The following is a 24,890-nucleotide window of genomic DNA, read 5'->3' on the forward strand; positions in this document are numbered from 1 at the left end:
AATAGACCAATTGTGAAACTATTTATCCAAATTGAACTCAGTTCAAACTATTTACCCTTAATAGACTCATGACCCAAAATATTTATCCTCTTACCTCACTTTTTTTCATTTGATTTCGCGCATGACGTTATACTGACATCAGCATATTCCACCCGATGGTATCAAATAGTTTCGCTGAAGCAATATCTCTTCCTTCTTGATACCATTAGAGTATATATATACTCTCATGGTATCAAACGTGTATTTATATCAGTGTCCCTTCCTTTGTTCCTCTTTGATACCATTAGAATATATTATACTTTGATGGTATCAAGCAATTTATCAAACAATTTCTTCTTAATACCATCAAAGTATATTTATACTCCAATGGTATCAAGAAGGAAGAAACAGTGCTTCAGCGAAACTAATATACTCTGATGGTATCAAATACGCGAAATAGTTAAAAATAAGGGATATGAAAGTAATGAAATATTCAAAGATAAATAGTTTCTTTTTTGGGGTATAACAATAATTATCCCTAAAAACAACATATAGTTTTGTTTGCAATATTTTAAAACTATAATTATTATACATAAATAAGTTTGATAATTTTATCTAGTTCCATAATTTTTCCTTAAATTTATATACTGCAATTATGATTTAAATGGTAATCCCAAAATTTTAAGGAAAAATTACTTGATTGAGTGCTTTTTAAAAATTAATTACTGATTTTAACAATATTTTTTATTTATTACCATTTATAGCAATATATAGCAATATTATGATAAATCTACACTTGTATTAAAAGTGAATTATGCATACAATATAAATGTATTATAAGTGTTTTAAAATATATATTATGTTTGTGTAGTAAGAAACTAACATAATGTATTATAAGTCTATTAAAATATGTGATAAATGTATTATCCATCTATAAAACTTGTATTATATATGTTTTATAAATAGTTCTCTGCAATATGTATTAAAACTGTATTATAAATGTATTATGAGTGTTCAGTAAAATTATTTTTTTATTGCTATAAATGGTAAATATTTTCTTAATATTGTATATTTATGTAAGTTAAATTACTTGATTGAGTGCTTTTTAAAAATTAATTACTGATTTTAGCGATATTTTTTATTTATTACCATTTATAGCAATATATAGCAATACTATGATAAATCTACACTTGTATTAAAAGTGAATTATGCATACAATATAAATATATTATAAGTGTTTTAAAATATATATTATGTTTGTGTAGTAAAAACTAACATAATGTATTATAAATTTATTAAAGTATGTGATAAATATATTATCCATCTATAAAACTTGTATTATATATGTTTTATAAATAGTTTTCTACAATATGTATTAAAACTGTATTATAAATATATTATAAGTGTTCAGTAATTTTTTTTTTTATTGCTATATATTTATGTAAGTTTCTGCGTCCACTTTGCTCATTTTTGTACGTGATTGGGGTCTCACGGCCCAAAGGTACCAAAAGGATACCGAATTTTGGCCCAAACCTCAGCCCGCCAAGATTAGTTTGACTTGAACTCAGTTAATGGCATTTTAAGCCCATTTGAATTGAACGATCTGCAGTCACAGTCGGTTCGACTAACTCCTCACGGTGGTTCTCCTCCGGTGATACCACCGGTAAGTTCTCTTCACTCTCTCTATCCGACTTTCTCTCTCTTAGTGATTATTTCTACATCGCTGAGAAAAAAGCCTAATTTGCGACACTTTTTACTGGTAGATTACAATGTAGGTTATTTCAATCTGTTCGTGCATGAAAAGAGCCTTAATTCGAATATTTGTTAATTTTTTCTGAATTATCCTAAAAAATGGAAATTGTTGATATTTTCTGTAGTAAAAACTAATAATAGTCTTATTGTTGATGCTTGGATTGAAGCATAGTTGATTGAACGATTGAACATATTTCAATCTTTTACTGTTTAAGTGTAATTGTTGAAATAAATTATTTTAAATTCAACCGTAAATTGATCGTCACTTGAGATTCAGCACTACTTTGCTACTCTGTCTGTCTGGTTTTCATGGTCTTAGTTTGACCCTGCACTATTATTAAGAACACAGCTGAAAATATGATTTTTTTAATACTCCTAATTATGAAGAAAATAGGTTTCATATTGGATTTTGAGCTTCTGAAGAATTTAATGAAAAACTGCATTACAAGGAGTAAAAAGAGAGATGTACTTTCTTCTATTCTTGTACTTGAAGAGAATTATACCATTTCATAATCTTTTATGGTACATAAAAAGTAATACAATGATAATAACTATGCCTCAAGCCCATACTAGTTTCCATCAAAAGTTGACTAGTTTTAAGCTGGTCGCCAAACTATCTAAAACGCACTTTTTATACTGAACCGGAAATATGAGCCTACATAGGATACAAAGGTTACACAAGTAGAGTTCCCCATTAGAAAACAAATAGAAAGGGAAAAAAAACCCAGTCTCTAATTTCATCTACTATTGGTCATTATTCATAAGAGAGTGAGCTATACTAAGTTAATTAATGACTATTTTGTCAACACTTATCTATTTGTTTATGCTGTATCTGATGTTAATCTTGGAACTCTTAGAAGAGAGAAAGATGATCTGTACTGTAACTTACGGAGTTTTTCTATGTCTATGATTGAAGCCAACCTTAATTTGAAGAGAGCTCTGGTTGGATGGTTGATTCATCAGTAGCTATTGAGAATCATCTATTAAGTAAATAATAGAAACATCAACAAGGAGCTGTGTCTTGGATGATACTATGGGTTAATTCCTACGGAAACATTGAAGGGATAGAAAGAAAATAGTGTTGAAACAAATGAGCCCGTCGGAGAAAGAAATTTGTATAAAATGTGATAAAGGTGGAGAAGTGTTGGTTTGTGCTGATAGTTGTTGTCCTATAGCAGTTCATGTAAGGTGCATGGGTTGTCCAGCTAGATTTGATGATTTAGGAAAATTCTATTGCCCCTATTGTCTGTATAGGCAATCAATTGCAAAATTTCATCAAGCAAAGGAGCATGTTTTGTCAAAAAAACAAGCTCTGCATAATTTCATAGATAAGGAAATGATAGACAACGTCAGAGAGGTGCCATTAATAGTAAGCAAATCAACACGTGAAAGGGCTGATGAGCCATTACCAGAAAAGAACAGTGATGTTCCAGAAAGCAATTGTGATCAACAAATGATGGTTGGGCAGCAAATACATTCAGGCCCAGGTGTTAAGAGTGGTAGTAAACCTAGTGTTCGTACATCTTCTAAAGCAACATCATTGGATTTTGGAGTTTTAGAAGCTGGAAACGGCGTTCAGGTAAATGATCTACAAGAAGTTGGTGAACACCAACTAGAGAAAAGTGTTGAAGATCACCACCAATATGGCCACTTAAGTAACTCTTCTGTTGCTGAAGAGGAAAACATGGGGAATGAACTAGTTCTGGCAGAAACGAAAAGATTCTCCGCTGAAATTGCAGGAGAACAGATGATAGAGGTTGATCAAACTACTGCAACTGTCATGGACACAGATCCTTCGTTGCAGCAGCAGTTGCATGGTAAAAGAAGAGCTGAAACTGGGGATTTGACATGTGGAAAATCCAAGCGTGTTTCAACACAAGGTAAGTGTGGTAAACAGGTTAACAAAGTTAAAGATGTGCATATGCTGACTGACTCTCCAAGAAGGTTAACTAGGTCATCAGCTTCTTTACTTGAGAATGGTAATGCAGCGGGCAAGTTTGTGCAAGTTAAACAGCCTTCCATGTAAGTGATCACTTCAATGAATTTCTTTGAAGTTTGAGCACATTATCCCCTTCATTCTTCAACAACTAATGATTTCAACTTTACTTTCTGCTGCAGGCCAGATATCCTTCCAAATGTGAAACGCAGAAGAGTATTATGGCGTCGTGAAGAAGAAGAGATGATTGAGGTACATTTCCCGGAATCTCTACTGTGTAGGTTTGTTTCAGTAGCGTGAGCCAAGGATACATAGTAAGTCCTTACATTGGAAGATCTGACATCTATATTTTTATACTTACTAGTTAGACTTGATTAATAGTGATTTGGTAGTTGGGTTAAGTTCATAGACTGAACTTTGATAATGCTATCGTCATACCACCAATTCTTCTTATTCATCTTTCTTTTTAGTTTTAGTTTTTGCAAATTCACTTCCATCCCCTTGATGCAACTTAACTTTTTTAAGGTTCTTTATGCATAAAAAGTCATATGTTTTGTGCAGCATTGACATCTTACAGACTTTGCAATTGATTTGGCTTGTTGTGTGTGAGGTGTTAACAACTGACTTTCTTATAATTGCTTCAATGGCACGTAATGACTTAATTTTATGCTCTTTGGTCTCTCTTTTCCTGTAAACTTCTGCTCAAATGAGGGTGCATAAAATACTTATGGGAAAGTAATGGAGAAAGAATAAGCAAACTTTAGATATGTGGCTTCTTGTGTATTACAAAAATAACCCATATCCCAAGCTGGTTTACCGCCACCTTTAAAACTAAAAGAAGAAAAAAGGGATATTACAAACTGCAAAGTGATGGCAGTCAATAGGACAGGCTAAAATGAAGATATTTGTGTTGATAATTCCTCCTTGCCCCTCTGTTAAGGAAACCTTGTATCATCAAATTCCGCACTTCCCAAACTTCCTTGTGTTTTTTTGGTTGGGGATAAGGAAATTTCCCGTTGTTTATGCCTGCATTGCGAAAAAATGTGCTGCACTTGTATAGTTGGTATAGAGAGGAGAATAAAAGTCTGCTTATAACAATGGAAATAAAAATCCCTCAGTAGTAACCTCTCTCTCGTATCACAGATGATAATTATGTATTTGGACTAATATTTTAAAGAACAGCTCCATTGAGACGGATAATCCGTTATCACATGCTTGCTTTGAAATTTACAAAGTAATGAGACAACATTGATGCAACTGTAAATGCATATAGTGCGGTGGTTCATATTGGTCATATCAATTGGCATCATCACTGGAGAATTTTGAGTGATTCATGAAGCTCAAAAGGCTCTTGTGATGCACTGAATGGTGGCAATATAAGTCTCATAAGCCTAAATACTAGATTGGTTGAGGCAACCCCAATGATTTTTCTTTGTGGATAGTGTCAGCGAAAAAGGGATTTGTCACTGTTGTTTGCAGTTATCTGATTCATTTGCTGATATGTCTGAGTACCTGACTTCATTATGCATGTTGTGGCTGCAGGAAGGAGTTCAAAAGTTCTCACCCAAAGTAAACAAAAACATCCCGTGGAGGAAAATTCTAGAATTTGGCCATCATGTGTTTGATCGTACTCGCACTCCAACTGATCTCAAAGACAAATGGAAACAAATCTGCTCTAAATATGGTGGTCGAGTTTGACCAGGAGTTTTTTGCTGAACTTATGAAATGTTGGAAGTGGTTTGTAATATCCAGATTCAAAAGTGTGTGATAAAAGTACCTTTCCTTTTCTCTCTTTGTGGATAGCTTCTTCATCGAGCAAGCAGGTCAGTTTTGAGGGGTAAAAGGTTAGAATTAGTTGTAGCTTCTTATTTGTTAAGATGAACATCATGTTGTAATGGGGTTTACCAATGTGTTTTTTGGTTGATCGTTGCAGGTAACATGTAAATTTCCTTATAAATCTTAGCTTAATGTACATTATACTTGTTAAAGAATGTCCAACCCCAATACCAAAATGGGTTATTTGGGTTTAGCAAAAGCTATTCGGTTTAGCCGAATCTTACCAGATACTATACCCCCAACCCCCATTCCCGTTCCTTGTGTGTGATAGTCCTGATTCAACTAAGCTTTGTAGGGAGACTCTAGGCTTATTTAGTTGTTTTAGTATAATTGACCATATAAGTTTTAAAATTAACTATGTTAAGGCTATTTTTTTGTTAATGTCCATTACATGGGGGTATCGGGAAAGGGGTACGGGTATTGTGTGGGAAATTCCCATTGATACCATATATGTCCATGCAATTTGGAGTTTAAAATTGAAGTTTTGATTTGAAATTACTGTTCATTTATGATATTTGAGTACAATTTTAGTTTCTTTGATTTCAAATTTCACATTCTACTAAATATAGGGTTTCAATTTTCTAAACTTGTGGCTTGCAAAATTAGGTCATAGATAAGAGTACTTTGATTCACAAACTTTTATCAAGTGAGCGAGGCAAAAATTAAAGACCACTCCAAAATAAGGGCAATTCGTGCTAATACTTGTTGATAGACAACAAAGCAACTTTACAATTGAACTCCAATTAATTGTGTATGAATACATAAACATTTTGAGTAAATAATTTTTTACGTAGAAAGTGGTGAGGATGACTACCATTGACCTCTTTAACGATAATTCTCTACTCTCATTTTATTCAATTAAACAAAATTCAAATTTTGTTTGTTACTTTATTTGATTAATTAAAAAGATGGAAAAAAAAAGTAAATTTTAAAAACCCTTTATATGATAGGCTAAAAAAATCCTATTCCATGTAGGAATAAATAAGCAACTCGTTTTCCCAATTCCAACCAAAACTGGGTTTCGTTAATTAACTCCTATTCCATTTCGGATTTGGTTAAAAACTCTACTTTCTTCTTCCCTTAAGACTCCTTTCATTATTTTTCCATCCTCAAGAATTGTAAAATCACTCTTCTAAACAAATCTTGGTATAGAATGTCTCTGTTTCAAAATTTAGCTATTTGTGCTGATTACTTTGGTGACGGGCTGCCATTGCCTCTCCCAGCTGTTAAGATAATGGAACAGAAGAAGGAGAAGAACAATGCGGATTCAACAGATACAGAAACTGCTGCTAAAATCATCTACAAGGACGATACCAAGAACAGAGCACTTACGATTACTCCATCCTTTGATGGCTTATTTGATTTTGAGACAATGGAACAGAAGAAGGAGAAGAAAAACGCGGATTCCACAGATACGAAAACTGCCAAGACTTTGAATATTGAGGCAGCAATAGATAATGTAGTAGTTGGTGAAAGCAAGCAGAACAGTAGCAAGAATAGAGCACTCGCTATCGCTCCAGCTTTTGATGGCTTATCTCCTTTTGAGATGTTTGTTTCTCGTTGATCATGTTTCTTGCTAAATTTAAAGAAACAATCTTCTTTTCTTTATTTTTTCATCTTCTATATATAGCAATAATTTTATCTTCAACATGCATAAACTTGAATTTGGTAGCTGTTTTTAGGAGCTTTCAAATGTTTTTCTTCGCCTTATTTTATGTTTAATATTTATGTATTGTCTTCAAAGTCAAATTCTGCAATACTTCTACAAAACACAAGTAAACAACTAAAGGCAAAAGCGAGATCAAAGCAGATTTTTGTGTTATCGTCGATTTTTTTATTTTACACGAATAATTTTTACAACATCCAGTCTACACGAATAATTTTTACAACATCCAGTCTTCTCTTGTAGGGGTAATGAGAAGTATCTAGCAACATAAAAGTAAGATGTACATTAGATTTCTACAGCACAGGAATATAAAAGTTCGGCGCGTTTCTACCTCATGACAGTTTAGCCAAAATCTTGGAGGACAACCAAGTTCCAACGCATTCCTTCAAATGATGATTCCACTTGGAATCAAAGCATCCTTGATGACAGTGACAATCCCACTCTTGATGAAGTATCCATCGGTTTCCCTAGCCGCTTCTTGAACATTGTCTTTGTTAATGATCTGACAAAAGAAAATTACTCATTAGGAACTCATCATCACTGTATGTCTGCCAATATAGTGAAGAAAAGATCCACATGACACGATGACTAAATCAACGCGATGAATCTGAACACATGATGTCGAGAAAAAACGTTACACATCTATTGCATGTTTAAATTACAGTAAGTCAGAAGCGTGAAAGTTTTGAGGAATTTAACCTTCACATTGTCCCCTATACGGGCATTCTTGTCAATAATGGCTCTTTTAATGTGAGAATTCTTGCCGATGCCAATTGGGACACTACCCTTTGCAGCCAGAAACTTCCTGTCAGAATCAGTCTGAACCAATAATGAGTCAGAAAGTGAGTCCGCTATAATAAGTGAATGCAGTAACGAAACCAAAGTTCAGTATTTTATTTATCCTGTGTAATTTGAATCTAAGGCAACTTGCTCCACAGAAGAGACCGCATATACATAGCAAATCTAATAAGTGAAGAAAGTTAAATTCCCGTTCCTGTGTATATCATGTTAAATATGTATTCATGTAACCTAGGAATTACTAGCATTACCTCATAATAATCTGCCCCCATCAAAAGTGTGTCTTCTATAATTGCTCCCTCTGATATGCATGATCTGAGCCCAACCACGGAATGGTGAATCTTACAGTTCTGCACACAGAAATATTAATTAATAAATATGTACTGGTATACCATTTTTCTGCATTTTCTGGAGCACAGTCTGATGAAAAATGAAACGAACAAAATGGGTGACAGATGTCTCGGTAATTACCTTCATCCCGCTCCCTTCCATGAGGCCCCAAAACAAAAACTACTAGTATGCCTCAATATAAGCTAGTCGGGTTAGTTATTATTTTATTTTTTTTATGACCGTGGTATCCGGGCCAGCTTTCGCACCTTGACTAATTCCACATAATACCTGCCACCTCCCACCAGTAATAGTACTAGGTAACTCTGTCCACCAAAATCAACTAGTGTTTTTTGTCTCTGCTGAGTTCTGAACGTGAGACCTCAGGGTTCTAAACCACTTCATTGACCACTAGGCCACACCCTTGGAGGCAAATATTAGAGATGGTATTATTAATCCATTTTGATCAATATGGAACTGTTTCATTGCAAAACTCAATAATTTGGAATTCTCTAACATTTGAGGTTCACTATGTATTTCTTCCTACAAGACTTCAAATTTTTTCTCCACCGAGACAAGGTAGTATAAACCACTACCTTGTTCCGTCCAAAAAGGATCATCTTAATTTCCCTTTTAGGTCCGACACAAATATGTTTTTCATTCTCGTGTTTATGCTTTACGCAAGGTCCAGAGAAGGGCCAAACATGGGGGTATAATGTAGATGGACTATCCTATGTAAGCATTAGTGGTTGATGACTCGAACATGTGACCTATAGGTACACGGTTATTTTTATTTTTATGCTACCTCAACTTTATCAAAGAGCGAACTTTATATTTCATAATTTGGACCAATTTTCTCTATAATATATCATTATTTACTTTCACTCATATTCTGCATACTGCATGAAACTTAGACGATTACATTAAAATAGAGGGAGTGCCATCTCGGTATCAAAATCTTAAATCTCTGGGTAAAAGAAAAAAATTTAAGTCAAAATCTATAACATCTACAATAATTTGCCCTCTCCAACCTTGATGGCACATTAATCTGAAAAGAAACTGCAAGCAAGCCTCAGAAAGCAGTAGTCTCAACTTTATTTTGTATTCTATGCAGTTAGGACTTCAATTGTAAAGAACATGGATTATGGATGAGGTCACAAGATATGCCTCACATGTTTGCTGCTATCAAGAATGTAACTTAGAAATATCAAGCCCCTGAAACAATAATTAGTTACCTTGATCACACAACCTTCACCAATGACACTATCTGTGACATCAGCATCAAGCATTTTTGATGGTGGCAGATATCGAGGTTGGGTGTAGATTGGAGCTGATCGGTCGTAAAAGCTTCAGTAAATATTGAAGACAGCCATATTAGTGTTTAATCAACGTGAGTGGAATAACAGATTATGCCAACTGCAGAGAACAATCTCCTAGAGATCAGCGGAATTACCTAAAATCTGGCACCGGCTTTTTGGTAATGCCCAAATTGGCATTGTAGAAAGCTTCAATGGTACCAATATCTTCCCAGTACCCATCATATAAATAAGCTTGCACCTGAGAACATAGACACATAAGACCTCTAGAAATAACACCAACCAAGTGACAATTATCAGAAAAGAAATTGAGCATGATGCATCATTCTTTTTTGTGTTTCCACATTTATGATGAGCAGAACAAGAGAAGCAAAAAAGAAAAGAAAGAAAATAGAGAAAAACTTGGGAGCGGCAACACACAAGCAGAGGATGCAGGTTTTATGCATTGAAACACGCAACAAGTATATATTTCATATTCTAATTTTTGTGATAAGTAAAAGTAAACGCAAAGTGCAAGTTAGAGAGAAAGTACATACTCTCATCCCAAGTGAAGTTGCACCAGGAATAACTTCACTACCAAAATCATTGGCCCCAGGAAACTTGTCGCGGAGTAGGTTTAACATTACGTCTTTGCTAATGACATATATACCCATACTCGCGATGAAAGGCATTTCTTTAGCTCTCTTATCATCAAGACCTAAAATGGTAGTATCCACCTGAAATACATCAAAACACGAATTAACACATGCTTATAAATTCTTTCGTGAGTAGTTTTCAATTGAAAAGCATTAGGACTATGATAGTCTTACTTTCATTGCTTGCAGTTGCTCTCCTTTCGGTTTCTCCGCAAATTCAATAATGCGTCCTTCTTCATCAATCTTCATGAGACCGAATGCAGTGGCACGCTTCTCGTCCATTGGCAGTGCGGCAACGGTAATATCAGCATCTGTTTCTCTGTGGGCTTGGATAAACTTTTCATAATCCATTCGATACAGATGATCTCCGGCAAGTATAAGGTATTCAAGAACATTATGCTCCTCAAACAACCACAGATACTGCCTGACAGCATCAGCAGTGCCCTACAGACAAGTAACATCACTTATTATGCCAGTTTGTGAAGTAAACTAGCTCAAAGCAACAGTAAAGCGTAAATAGAAGTTTAATTCAAGGTGTCATGCATGAATGAGACCTAATTCATCTCAAATAATGCATTTCTAAACAGCTATTTGGAAGCTCAGGAAGATATAGATAGTTTAAGTGCTACATTGTACCCTTCACAGTAATAGAGGGAAATCTATCTCCAGGTAATTAATAACAATAACAGTAGTTTTATATGAATAGTGTGCAGAAGGAATGAGGAGTTACCTGGAACCAATCGGGGTTCTCTGGACTTTGTTGAGCAGCAAGAACTTCCACAAAGCCCTCGTTTTTGTATCCACCCATGTTGCTAGCATATGCCCGTGAAAGGTGGCGATTCAGAGACGCAGAGTTGAATTGTGTGAGAACATAGATCTTGGATATGTTACTGTTCAAGCAATTGCTTACAGGAATGTCAATCAAACGATAATTTGCTCCAAGTGGAACTGCTGGCTTTGCTCTTTTTTTAGTTAGAGGATAAAGTCGGGTCCCAGCTCCACCTCCAAGAATAATTCCCAAAACACTCTACACCAAATTGCATTAACAATGCAAGTTCAGATCACCGTCTTTACTTATAAAAATCCAGCTTCTCAAAGCTTCCGTATCAAAAAACAAGTTACCATAATACTTCACTTCTAATAAAAAATAAATCATAGTCAAGCTATAGCCAGATAAGGCTTTGTGAAAACATAACTTAAAACTATTCACCCACATTATAACTAGATTAATGTTCTTTTTTATGAAAATATAACAAAGCTGACATATTGAAATGGCAATCTGCCCCTAATTACTAATTACAAATAAAAAGTGGAGAGTCTTAAGGATAAGAAAGTGAGACAGACACTACTAACTATGCCTGAAAACGTCACTGGGGATTGTAATGCCCTGCTCATCTATGTTGCTCGGACTGGACCCTTTAAAATTGTCTACGGGTGCATGTCAGATACTCCAGAAGTAGATTTTGCTCATGCTCAGATAGTCAGATCCAATGACTACATTTTCCAGAATATACTACTAGTTTTAACAGCTTTCCCAAGCCAGAATATCATCAATATATGACTATCATGTGCATAATGAATCTTTGAAGAATGTTAGCAAAGAATTTCGTGAAATATTAAACAAAATGAAGTAATCCTAACACATTTTTAAATAGGCACGTGATTATGTATCAGAAAGAGGGGAAATAGGTGAGAGGATATTGGATCTAGAACTACCTAGTCAAAATACTTCAAACTGAAGCAATCCACTCCATCTTTTTTTACAAGAGGATCTACTTCTCCCAACCTCCACAATCCAATAATCACCTTATTGTAGTAATCAATCGAGAAAAAAATTACCAAAATGTTCTAAATTTTCCACACTAACACCATACATAGTGATTTATACATTATGCACAACATATATTAAAAAATTTCATTATAAAAATTGAGCCAAAATGAGTAGTTTTTGCTTACTCGGCTAGCGTCAGGGTCGAGACATGTCTGCGAATTTTGCGAATCAGAAACTGCCTTAGGCGACACAATCCATGGACTTCTTCTCTCACTAAATCGGAGTCCTTGGGAACGGAAGGACGCCACAGGCATCAACTTGTCACCGGCGAGATGAGAAGACGAAAATGAGAGATTTCTACTGGATATTCCACGTGTACAATCATTTCTTCTCTCAGTGATGCAATTGTGAGAAGAAGGTGAAGATTTTAAGGCTCCAATGGAAGCCGCCATTGTTAACGTTGGCTCTACTCAAACTCTTCTCTCTACTATGGAGTGTGTGGTGGTGAGTGTGATTGAACTTGAATTAGAGCTGAGATCTTGGTTTTATAGTACTGATATTAAGGGTAACTTTATACACCTAGTTTTGTCAGAATTTACGAGAAGACCATAGGTAGCCAGGTAGGTATGATTGGTATACACTTCTTCTGACTGAGGGTATTTTGGGATTGAAATATGAGTTTGTACTTTGGTAGGAAAAACTCTCGTGAGTTAAAAGTGTCGTCGTTTGATTTGATATTATATTCAAGATAAAAATAAAATTAAAAAATATTAATTAACATAATTTTTAAATATTTATATGATTATAAATTATTAATTATTTTATGACAGACTAAAAAGAAAGTTATAAGGAAGTATTATTTTTCGAAAAACAGTTATTCAAACGATTATTTACAAGTGGACGTCATTTCACTTGTTTATAGGAGAGTTAGATATGATCACATGTGCTTGAGAGGAAAAAAAGGGTGACGGACATATATGAACCGTTCATTATTAAATGTGATTATTATTGATAAAAGGAATTATTTAAATAGGATTTTTTGTAATAAATAATTGGTACTTGCAGGCATAGGGAGGAAATGAAATGACAAGAGATTTGGAATAATTCGAAATTGGCAGAATTGGTATATTAGTTTATACTTTGTTGTCACTTTCCCAAGAAGAGTTGGTGTATCATTTTTCAAGAAAATAATTATAAAATGATGATAATGACTAAAGCCCATGTTGCTCTGTTTAATGGGGATTAGGATCAATCAGGTAAGAAAGGCAACAAGTTTTAATGGACGATAAATTTCGTCTTCCGTCCAATTTAGCAGTGACTAAACTTTGTCCACTAAGCTTGTCTATCAAGCGTTTTGCTAATTATTGTTTGATGTAAATACGAGTGGAGGTAAATTAATTTGGCTGTTGCGATTAAGTAAAAAAATTATACATTAATTCTTTATATTAATCAATGGATATATAATATGTGTTTTGACACACAAAATTATATATTTGACTGTTGTAATTCAAGTAAAAAATTCACATTAAGTATTTGTTAGGGATGGCAATAGAACGGAGCGAGCCAAGTGAAGCCTTGCTCAGCTACAAATTCAACCTGTCTATCTTGTTTAATAGTTCTATTTTTTTCCTGCCCTTAATCAATGAATGCATAATATGTACTTGAACATACAAAATTATATTTTCACTTAATCGATAAATTCTATTAGCTTGGTGTAGGATACGTAATTACCAATGAAACTCTCCACGAGACGAGCGGTGTGCCATTTATGTCCATCTGCCAACTGTCCTGGCACACTGCGGTACTCGTAATAGGCAAGGGCACATAAAAACAAAAAAAAAGAGGAAGACCCATATGGCTCTGAAACTATATTCAAATTTGAGAACTCAATACACAGAAAATGCACAAAGAAAAAAAAAACAATCTTTCTGTACTGAATTTACTTATTTTTGCACATATATTATCATTCATTAAAACAAACAAACAAAAGAACACTCAATATTAAGAATCCCAAACTACAAATAAACAACCATAGGAACACGATAGGTTACGAACAATAAATGTCCATTTTCAAGTACAACAGCCCCCTCCTTGTGAAGCAGCTCCGTCTCTTCCACCTGAAGGCCCGGGAATGCCTCCATATCCAACTTTTATTCCAAACGACTGTGCAAAAGAAAATGGAAAGCGTTAGTTTCAGAAACTATCTATTATTACGTAAATGATGATTATACATGTTGCAAATCAATTATCGATGCGATTTACAAGTATTTACTGAAATTTTAGCGACATAAGTTTATGTTTTCTTGGTTCTCAAAACAATAATTAGGTCACTCATCAATGTTTTTATCACTACTCAACTGAAATGGTACTCCATTAAACAAGAAACTCTGCTAACAATATGCCCAACTATTGGTCCCCAGATTGCCATGTGAACTCATAAGTCAGCGAGAATGCAGATTGGTGGATCTGTATTTCTTAGGATTGTTGAAATAATATCTTCTTAACTTCCTCCAAATTAACTTTGCCTTCCTATCCTTGAGTTCTAGGTATCTAGCTCTCAAAAGGACACCGAATACAACAAGAACAACAACATATACAGTGAAATCCCACAAGTGAGGTCTGAGAAAGGTAGGGTGTACGCAAACCTTACCACTACCTCATGAAAGTAGAGAGGTTGTTTCCAAAATACCCTCGGCTCAAAAGTCACACTTCCAAGTTCAAGAGAAAAACAACATATATGGCATAATAAAATAGAAAATATAAAAATGCAACTTTACAAGACAAAAGGACACCGAATTCACCCACTAAAATCGCTTTTACAGGTCAAAGTTAGATGAATTAAAGATCCCAACTTCTCAAAACAGAAAATGAACTGATCCAATTAGAAGCAGCTAAAACAGCTAATCGCCTACTCCAAGTTGGATGTTACATTTTGCAAGACTACTCATCACGGAAACTGGCATCTCAGAAGCTATTACAGCATTTATCTGCAAATAACACAGCTACACATGTGCAACTACACAAGACATGAACCTGACAATGCTTTCTCCAGATGGTCTTTTTTCTCATGCAGAATGATGATCTTAGGTCAACTGACCAGATTATCTAGGGGATGAAACTCCTTAGGTGACATTTTTTTGTGGATAATTTATAATTATCTTGCAGAAAAACTTTCAAAGTAGGTGTTTAATTTATTTATTTTTTCAAAGAAGTACTGGCAAAAGACTTCCTTTCAAAAATCATATTTCAAGAAGTGGTTTTAGCAATTTCAAAAGAAAAGTTCTCCACTAATAAAACACACACAAAACTTCAAAAAAACTGCAATTACTACAAGATACAAACATGTATTTTTTATTATTTTTTTGGGGGGGGGGGGGGGGGGGATTTTTTCATATGATTTTTGGATAACGGCTCTCTCTACGCAATCTTCTCTCTCTTCCGATCACAGCTCTTTCTTCCCGATAACGGTTGTCGATTCCGCCGGAAGCCACCAAGGACTAGCCAGGTATCTTCCTTACCCCCTTCTCTCTCTCTCCTTCTCCTCTCCCCTCTCCCCCATCTTCTTCTCTCTCTTCCCTTCTTCCTGTTCGATGCAACCCTAGGCAACGAACAAGAGAGAGCCGGCGGCATCACTATCGAAACAGGTGCCGGCGGCATCACCGGCGACCACACATAGCATCACCAAGCTTCCAACGGCTACCAATCCGACCAACTCTTCGTCGTCTTCTCTCGTTCTTCAGCGAAACAGGTGCCCAGATTCCGGCAGCTCCAAGTATATTCCGGCGACATCCAGGAGGCCAAGTTCTATCTTCCTTTTTCTAGCGGATCCCTTGAACCCAAAATACTGTTTTTGCCTCTGATTAGTTTGCCTACCACTATTGTTCTTGTTTTGTTTTAGTCTTACCTTTATTGTCCTCCCTTTTCTTTCCGCTTTCAGCACTTATTGGCTAGTGTTCTTCAGTTAGCATACTTGCCTATCAGTTAGGGAGTGTTGTAATATATACATTATATATTGTTATATATACATTATATACTGTTATATATCTTGTTGCTAATATCCTCTTGATTTATTAGTTCTCAACTTTTCACTTTGTAGTTCATAGTTTCTAGTGGCATTAGAAATTGATGGTGGACTAGGATCATGTCCTCAATTGGGGTTGAAGGCAAGGAGAAATAGTGGTAAGAGGGGGGCGGGGTATCTTAAGTTGAGAGTAGGATCATGGAACATACGGTCACTTACGGGGAAGTCCATAGAGCTAGTGAAGAGTCTTAAGAGGAGAAAGATTAATATAGCTTGTGTTCAGGAGACTAGATGGGTAGCTATCAAAGCTCGGAATGTGGACGGGTTTAAATTGTGGTACTCAGGAAGCTCAATTGATAGAAATGGGGTAGGTATTCTAGTTGACGTGGATCTTAAAGAGAGTGTGGTGGAGGTAAAGAGGATCAGTGATAGTGATAGGTTGATGACTATTAAGCTGGTTATAGGCAGACTTATTGTGAATATTGTCAGTGTACATACACCCCATGTGGGCCTAGATGAGAAAGTCAAGAGGCTCTTTTAGGAGGATTTGGATGAGGTGGTGAGAGACATATCGAGCATCGAAAAAAATTTCATTGGTGGAGATTTCAATGGTCATATCGGAACAACATCTGGTGGTTTTGATGATGTCCATGGAGGCTTCGGCTTTGGGGAAAGGAATGGTGGCAGGGCATCTCTCCTGGAGTTCGCTAAAGTCTTTGAGTTGGTAATTGCTAACTCATGTTTTCTGAAGAGGGAAAATTACTTAGTTACCTTTAATAGCACAATAGCTAGGACGCAGATTGATTACCTACTCTTTCGGCAAGGGGATAGGGGCCTTTGTAAGGATTGCAAGGTTACCCCAAGCGAAAATATTACTACCCAGCATAGGCTTTTGGTGATGGATTTGGATATTCAGAGGAATAGGAGAAAGAAGACACTTTATGATCGACCAAGGATTAGATGGGAGGCCTACCCCCTGCCCTTTCTCAGGAGATGGGGGAGAAGTTAATTGGTACGGGGGCCTGAAGTAGTGGCGGAGATGTAAACAACATGTGGGACATGACCGCTGGATGCATTAGAAATGCAGCTACTAAGGTACTAGGGGTATCGAGAGGAATCTTTGGTGGTCGCCAAGGAGATTGGTGATGGAATGGAGAAGTTCAAGACAAAGTGAAAGCTAAGAAGGTGGCCTATACGGAGTGGTTTGAGTGCGTGGATGAAGCCGATAAGTGTAGGCTTAAAGGTATTTATAAGACGGCGAAGACGGAAGCAAAGTCGGCGGTCACTAGTGCTAAGATGACAGTTTTTGAACGCTTATATGTCGAGTTAAGAGAAAAAGGTGGGGATAAAAGATTGTTTAGGCTCGCCAAAGCGAGAGCGAGAAAAGCTTGCGACTTGGATTAAGTAAAATGCATCAAGAACGAGGAAGGTGAAGTGCTAGAGGATGAGACCTCTATTAAGCAAAGGTGGCAATCTTACTTCTACAAACTCTTAAATGAAAGAGGGGACCGAGATATTGTAATGGGTGATTTGGCATACTCCCATAGTGTTGGGGATTTTGAGTACTGCAGATGCTTTAGGATTGAGGAGGGTAGACGTACTATTAGTAGGATGAGGAAGGGGAGAGTGATCGAACCCAACGAGATTCTGATGGACTTTTGGAAGAGCACTGACAAGGCAGGTCTAGAGTGGTTGACTAGGTTGTTTAATGTTATTTTGAAGACAACTACGATGCCCGATGAATGGAGGTAGAGTACCATGGTCCCATTGTACAAGAACAAGGGTGATATCCAAAACTGTAATAATTATAGAGGTATCAAATTGTTGAGTCACACTATGAAAATTTGGGAGAGGGTGGTAGAGATGAGGGTGAGGAGAAAAGTGTCAACTTCAGAGAACCAGTTCGAGTTCGTGCCGGAGCGGTCGACTACTGAAGCAATTCATCTTATGCGGAAACTGGTGGAGAAATTTAGGGAAAAAAAGAGGGATCTCCATATGGTGTTCATTGATCTTGAAAAGGCTTATGACAAAGTGCCGATGGAGGTTCTCTGGAAGTGTTTGGAGGCTAAAGGTGTTCCGATGGTTTATAGTAGGGCAATACAGGATATGTATGATGGAGCCAAGACCCGAGTTAGGACGATGGAAGGTGACTCACAGCACTTTCCTATTGACATGGGACTACATCAAGGATCCGTGCTGAGTCCTTTCCTTTTTGCCTTGGTGATGGATGAGCTGACACGATCTATTCAAGAGGAGGTGTCATAGTGTATGCTATTTGCAGATAACATAGTTTTGATTAATGAGACTCGAGACAGAGTCAATAATAGGTTGGAGGTTTGGAGACAAAACTTTAGAGTCAAAAGGGTTCAAATTGAGTAGGACCAAGACGGAGTACCTGGAATACAAATTCAGTATTGCATCGGATGAAGAGGGCATGAAAGTGAGGCTTGCCACTCAACCTATCCCCAAGAGAGAAAGCTTTAAATATCTTGGATCCATCATCCAGAGTAATGGGGATATCGACGAGGACGTCACGCATTGCACTGGGGCAGTATAGACGAAATAGAGGCTTGCCTCTGGAGTCCTGTGTATTAAGAAGGTACCCCCTGAACTTAAAGGTAAGTTTTACAGAATGGTGGTTAGGTCGTCGTTGTTATATGGTGTGGAGTGCTGCCCAGTCAAGAACTCCCATATTTTGAAGATGTATATTGCGGAGATGAGGATGTTAAGATGGATGTGTGGACATACTAGGCGTGATAAGATTAAGAACGAGGCTATTCGAGATAAGGTGAGAGTGGCCTTTGTGGCAGACAAGATGAGAGAAGCGAGACTGAGATGGTTTGAGCATGTGCAGAGGAGGTGTATCGACGCCCCAATTAGGATGTGCGAGCAGTTGGATTTGGGGGCTATGCGAAGGGATAGGGGTAGACCAAAAAAATATTAGGGAGAGGCGATTACACAGGATATGGCGCAACTTTATATCACCGAGGACATTACCTTAGATAGAAAGGAGTGGAAGTCGCGTATTAGGGTAGAAGACTAGCAGGGATAGAGTGTGGTATTGTCCTGTGACGGTCTTAGGCCTAGGCATGCCAGTTTAGTTGTGTTGTCACTGCCATTTGACTAACATTTTCTTGCTATTAATATAGTTCTTGTCTTGTAGAATTTGTAGCGCTTCTTGTTTTAGCTGATATGGTATATATTTATTGTTGCTCTCTCTTTCTTGGAACAGGTACTTTTAAGACGAGGGTCTTTCGGAAACAGTCTCTCTACCTGCATGAGTTAGTAGTAAGGTCTGCGTACACTTTACCATCCCCAGACCTCACTTGTACGATTCCAATGGGTATGTTGTTATTGTTTTTTTTTTTTTTTTTTTTGGGGGGGGGGGGGTCAAAGGATAGGATATTCTGCAACTTCTTCATTTAACTCTTCAAACAAGCAAAACAGGTTTAGAACAAGCAAAAAAACTTCATAATTCTATACTTCATGAGATGCCAATCAGGTCTTTCTTAGATGATCACCATTTTTAGATTAACGGATGTCCACGAAAATTAGCCACACTAGAAGAATATACGGATATATATAAATGATCAGGACATGATATACCTCGTTCGATACATCAAACACTCCATCCTGTATTTTCTTATAAATTGTTGAGGCTGTTCTGATAAAAGCCTGAAAAGCAGTGGAAAACGAGAAATCAGATAAACAAATAATTTATAAGTTTAATTCGAGGCAGATGTCTATGGACGGAGATTAAAGGTCAGGAAAGTAGCAGATGAAAGAATCCCTCACCTCTTCAACATTCTGAGCTGTTTTGGCAGAGGCCTCCATAAATATCAACCCATTTTCCTTGGCAAATTGCTCGCCTTCCTCGGTGCTTACAGCCCTTCTGTGAGCCAGATCACACTTGTTTCCTATCAGCATTATGGTCATGTTTGCATTTGCATGCTGCCTTGCATCTTCTAGCCAGCTAGCTAGGTGATTAAATGTTTCCCTCCTAAAATGTTTTGGCATGGGGAAAACAAAATCATCACTACATCAAATATACCAGACTTCCATGATTTATTGATAAATACACCTTAGTTCAATAGTAAGTTCCCTTCTGTTGAAGACAAAAAGAATAAGAACAAAATAACCCAGTGCTTATAGTTAGCTTTACAGACTTGTTCTGATGCTCTCTTAGACAAAGACATATTAGTCATCCTGACTGGAATATCATTAGAAAGGCTAAAAGTAATAAGTGAAAAGATTAGAACAGAATGTCCGTCGTTCATTAGGTAAAACATTCAAAAATGTTCTGTAAGAAAATTAACAAAAAAGATTAATATATATTCACGATGCTGTGAACTCTGCACTTTGAATGCATCCTGGGTAACAAGAATTTGTAGAAGAATATATCTGGAACACTGATCAACGATAAAAGGACAGATCAAGAAATACATTCATTTATATTATGAGACATGTAACCTCGAGTTTCCTACAGGTATGAAAGTGTCAGACACTGCAGAGAATACCTTGTAATATCATAAACAAGTAGCGCCCCAGCAGCACCTCTGTAGTATGACCTCGTGATAGATCTGAATGATTCTTGACCAGCCTGTAATGGAGAACACTCATTAGATCATGCTTTTAGTCATCCACACTAGCATGAGGAAAGAATAAACAGAACACCATCAGAACGATTCTACCATCAACAACAGAATTTTGAACATTTGGCTAGATAATCCAAAGTTCCTAGTAAGTAGTAACCACAACAACCAGCTGAACTGTTGAATAATCTTAGCATAATTTAGGCATTACAGATAATTAAATCAACAGAGCAAGAAGGAAAAGATGTTTCACTAACTGTGTCCCAGATCTGTAGTTTTATGGGCTTGTTGTCTATTGTGATCATTCTAGCCCCAAATTCAACCCCGATGGTCAAATCATGGACCGGTTGAAATCGTTTGTCAGTAAATTGCAAAAGAAGACATGATTTTCCAACTCCTGCATAACAAAATTAATAATATTATCAACGATGTCTTATGCAAGTCTTCTTCAATTTAACATCATTAACCAATAGAATCTAATGGAAATGTAAGAGATGGCAGGAGAAAGTGCACCGCTATCAGCACATAAAAAACAAGGAGTTCTATGTATGTATCTAAACACAAACAAAAACATGGCAAATCATGAAGAATGATTTAGTATGCTCACCATTATGCATACTACCAAGAGGTTAAATTACCATTACACGAAATGCCGGTGCTCCTAATAAGTCCTAAAGGCAATATGTAAACACACTGCAGTTTCTTAGATTGATATGCTGAAAACACTCGTAAATGATCATCCTTACAATAAGCTGCATATAATTTATCTATAAAATCAATGAGTTTGCCAACACAAAAGCCTAAGCTAGGGCACAATTTTCAACTCTCAGCCGCTCAAAATTCGTCCTCTATATTGATGGTACAGAATACTAACTGTTTTACTTGTTGAGATTTTGCAAACAACGCCACCGATGAAGAATTCCATTACTAGCCTTACTCATCATGCTTTCACAAAGAGACAAGGACCTAATAACTTTAATAGACTTTCAAAACCAAGTAAGTTGATGATACAATACATCCACAATTGCTAAAAATCTTCAAATGAACTTAGATCAAATGGCTTGGGCTAATAAAATGCCTTCGTTTTAACAAGAGCCATTCGCAGCATCAAGAGTAGATGATCAACATCAATTTATATATGAAAAGCAAGTGATACAACACGAAACCATAACATTCAAATTCTAGCAGCGCATAGAAATATCACGACTACATTTGATATTTCCGTAGCAGCATAAATGAATTGCAATATTTTCAAATTCTTATTCCAGATCGACATAATTAAAATTTATGAAAATCCAACCTAAGTTCAATTCAAAACTACCGGTTACCTATTGATCAGATCCAAATCCGATGTTAAACAATAAAATTACACAAAAAAAAACCCGAAAAAACAAAACAAAAAAAAAATATACCGGTATCGCCGATGATGATATACTTGAAGAGATAGGCGTAAGACATGTTTGAGAAGCAAATTCCGGAGAAAGAGTAATGGCTGAATATCCTTTGAGCTGGAGAAAACAATAGTTCTGTGCGTATATTTTACAATGAAAAAATAATATACAAATCCCTAATAATAGTTGTATCCTTCTTCTTCTTCTTCCCTGTCGGAGACGCAGAGAGAGAAAGAAGAGACGACGGGAGAATTTACAGAGGCGCAAAGGCGTTCGAATATACGTAAATTATTGAACTACTTTGCCAATTTTGGCGTGTCGTAGGATTCGCCTTCGAAGAGAAGGCACGACTCCAGCAAAGCTGGTAAACGGGTCGGGTAATCGGATTATTGAACTACTTTGCCAATTATATTATGAGTTTAAGTTTCGTGCATAATCAGTGTATTATTTATTTTTACACTATCATGTAAATTAAAGGATTATTATATAAATTTTTAAATTAAAATTTAGGAAAATTCTATAAAAACAATTAGAGTCCTAGCTATACTCTAATTAAATTTATTATTGAGTAATATTATTCCTTTTTTTTGGCGCAAATCAAATCTTATCTCTTAATATCGTCAGAGAATTGATCAAAATTTTAAGTTCATTTTTATTTTAAAAGATCGTCACTATATATGAAGTAATCATTAAATGCATTAGATATTGTGAGTAATTTTTTAACGCTTCAATCATAATTGATCTCGAGGAGTTTTTTTTTCTTGGATTCACTAGTGAACATTATTTTTTAATTATTTTTGTGACTGCTATATAAATAAATTTTAATTTTTTTTATTTAGTTGAGAAGCATATGTAACTACAAATATTATATATAAAACCTTGCATTCATTTTTTGAAGTGTATTACGTGTTTGCATTAAAAAGATAAAAGGCATACAAATTACGAAGAAAGTTAAAGAAATTATATATAGAAGGAGAATTTTGAGGATAGAGAAAATAGCAGTAGTGCTTAGTTTTAGGAAGAGTTTTTTTTTTTTTTTTGGAACATATGGGTAACTAATGCTTAATTTTAGGAAGAGAAAAAAAATTGGAACAAATGAATAACCTGCAATAGCAGGTAAATTTACGTGATGGTGCAAAGAATTTTATACATTCACGATGCATATAACTTAAACTCTTATATTAAATACTACTTTATTAAAAATTGAAAAAAAACTATCTAATTACACAAATATCCCTATTATATTTATTAATCCCCCTTATAATTTAAAATAATTACATATTATTTTATTTATTAATAATTTAATACCAAAAATCAAGTTAGATACATGTTTTTCGATACCAGATACACTAAAATAGGAAGAGATGCGAGAGAGAATGGGAGGGAGGTGAGCGAGTTTTATTTATGTATTTGGATATACATGTAAATCACACTAAATACATGTATCTGGCATGTAATTTTGTATCTGGAACTAGATACATGTGTATAGGATACCAGTTATGGGTGCGAGATAGAAGAGTGGCGAGTGAGAGGGAGGCGAACAAGATTTTTTTATTTATCCCAAATATACCAGATATGGGTGCGAGATAGGAGAGTGGCGAGTGAGAGAGAGGCGAACAAGATTTCTTTATTTATTTCAAATACATGTAAATCTACTTGAATATAGTATATCCAGAACAAATTACACTTAATTTTGACCCTATATATCCGAGATATATGTACCCGATGTCCATAATCTGATAAGATTCGTAATATTACTAGCGTGTATCTAAGTAATTAACTCATAAACTAGTGAAATTTCTATAAATTATGAAATTTCAATACAATGTGGTAAAATTTGTTCAGCATAAGTTTTGAGAAATTGAAGTTCGTCTATTTAAGCGTAACATATTACATTAGCTTAAGTATGGATTCATGTTGGGCCATATACTCCTGGTAACGGCCCAACTTTGGCTACATTAGCGGCCTTATAACTCTATACCCACAAGTTAACCCACTCATTGATGTCGCCTAGAATAAAAGGCCCAGTTACTGCTTATTGTGTAAAACAGAATTTGCATTTCCCCGTATTTTGTGTCGGTCTTTAATTTTTATTCCTCATAAGAAATAACTTTTTGTGAGGCACAAGTTTCGTATCATAATATTTCACAAGTTATGATTTTAGTTTCTAAAAAAATACTTATGCCCCGCTAGTCATAAATTTGACAGCTAAAAGACAAATATCTTCACTTGATCAAAATATCAGGTTTGTACACGAGAAGGTGTGTCGTAACACTTGAAATAAAAGCAATTTAAATTTGTTTCATCCTAACAATTTAAGCTTTTAAATGTTGAGGTTCTCACACCTCAGCCTTATTAATCTACCTTTTACTAGGTATTTTTGTTAGCTAAATTATGTATACATTACTCTTTTTTAATTTCACCCGCCACAGGAAAAAAAGAAAGAATTGTAATATAACTCCCAGGTGACACATGTTCATCAGTCTTGCTGGTAGTTATGATTTACAACGAAGCAAATAGGGCCACCAGCCAAAATGAAGACAATTAGTATGAATTGTTTAAAGATTCTCGAATCGTGCAGTCTGCATATTATCTGTCAAACTTGACTGTTCTTTTGCAATAAAATATCATCATTTTAAACATATTATTATACTAGTAGTATTATATATGAGAATTGCCCCATTCCAATAATGCCACCTAAAAGAGAAAGCTAAAATCTAGTTCTGAACATGTTAGACATAAAAATAACGTGGTTTCAAAAGCGAAAATTAGAATTTAAAGTTTATAGGTTCAAAACGTATCATCAAACTCATAACTCGTTTAGCGGCGGAGTACTTGTGGTGATGCAGGGGGTTTATTTTGAATTCCTT

The 24,890-nt window shown here is 35.7% G+C and overlaps 3 protein-coding genes across 3 annotated transcripts; 1 reads left to right on the forward strand and 2 right to left on the reverse strand.

Moving 5' to 3' along the window:
* The first annotated feature begins 1,563 nt into the window (after positions 1-1,563).
* On the forward strand, positions 1,564-5,658 carry LOC129893273 (uncharacterized). The gene is made up of 4 exons (XM_055968782.1): positions 1,564-1,642; positions 2,648-3,753; positions 3,850-3,919; positions 5,210-5,658. Exons 2-4 carry the CDS (start codon positions 2,822-2,824, stop codon positions 5,363-5,365), a joined length of 1,158 nt encoding a protein of 385 aa, XP_055824757.1. The 5' UTR covers positions 1,564-1,642; positions 2,648-2,821; the 3' UTR covers positions 5,366-5,658.
* Positions 5,659-7,314: 1,656 nt separating this feature from the next.
* LOC129893529 (glucose-1-phosphate adenylyltransferase small subunit, chloroplastic/amyloplastic) lies at positions 7,315-12,544 on the reverse strand. Its single transcript, XM_055969079.1, has 9 exons — positions 12,202-12,544; positions 10,976-11,272; positions 10,420-10,689; positions 10,147-10,326; positions 9,748-9,851; positions 9,530-9,641; positions 8,219-8,317; positions 7,869-7,988; positions 7,315-7,671 (listed from the first exon to the last, which is right to left on the reverse strand). The coding sequence occupies exons 1-9, from the start codon at positions 12,466-12,468 to the stop codon at positions 7,555-7,557; spliced, it is 1,566 nt and encodes a 521-aa protein (XP_055825054.1). The 5' UTR covers positions 12,469-12,544; the 3' UTR covers positions 7,315-7,554.
* Positions 12,545-13,926: 1,382 nt separating this feature from the next.
* LOC129891973 (ras-related protein RABB1c) lies at positions 13,927-22,398 on the reverse strand. The gene is made up of 6 exons (XM_055967483.1): positions 22,042-22,398; positions 20,887-21,026; positions 20,555-20,637; positions 19,833-20,037; positions 19,644-19,712; positions 13,927-14,179 (listed from the first exon to the last, which is right to left on the reverse strand). The coding sequence occupies exons 1-6, from the start codon at positions 22,085-22,087 to the stop codon at positions 14,087-14,089; spliced, it is 636 nt and encodes a 211-aa protein (XP_055823458.1). The 5' UTR covers positions 22,088-22,398; the 3' UTR covers positions 13,927-14,086.
* Between the last annotated feature and the right edge of the window lie 2,492 nt (positions 22,399-24,890).

This window comes from Solanum dulcamara, chromosome 6 (genome assembly GCF_947179165.1).
Source record: "Solanum dulcamara chromosome 6, daSolDulc1.2, whole genome shotgun sequence".
Taxonomy (NCBI): Eukaryota; Viridiplantae; Streptophyta; class Magnoliopsida; order Solanales; family Solanaceae; genus Solanum; species Solanum dulcamara.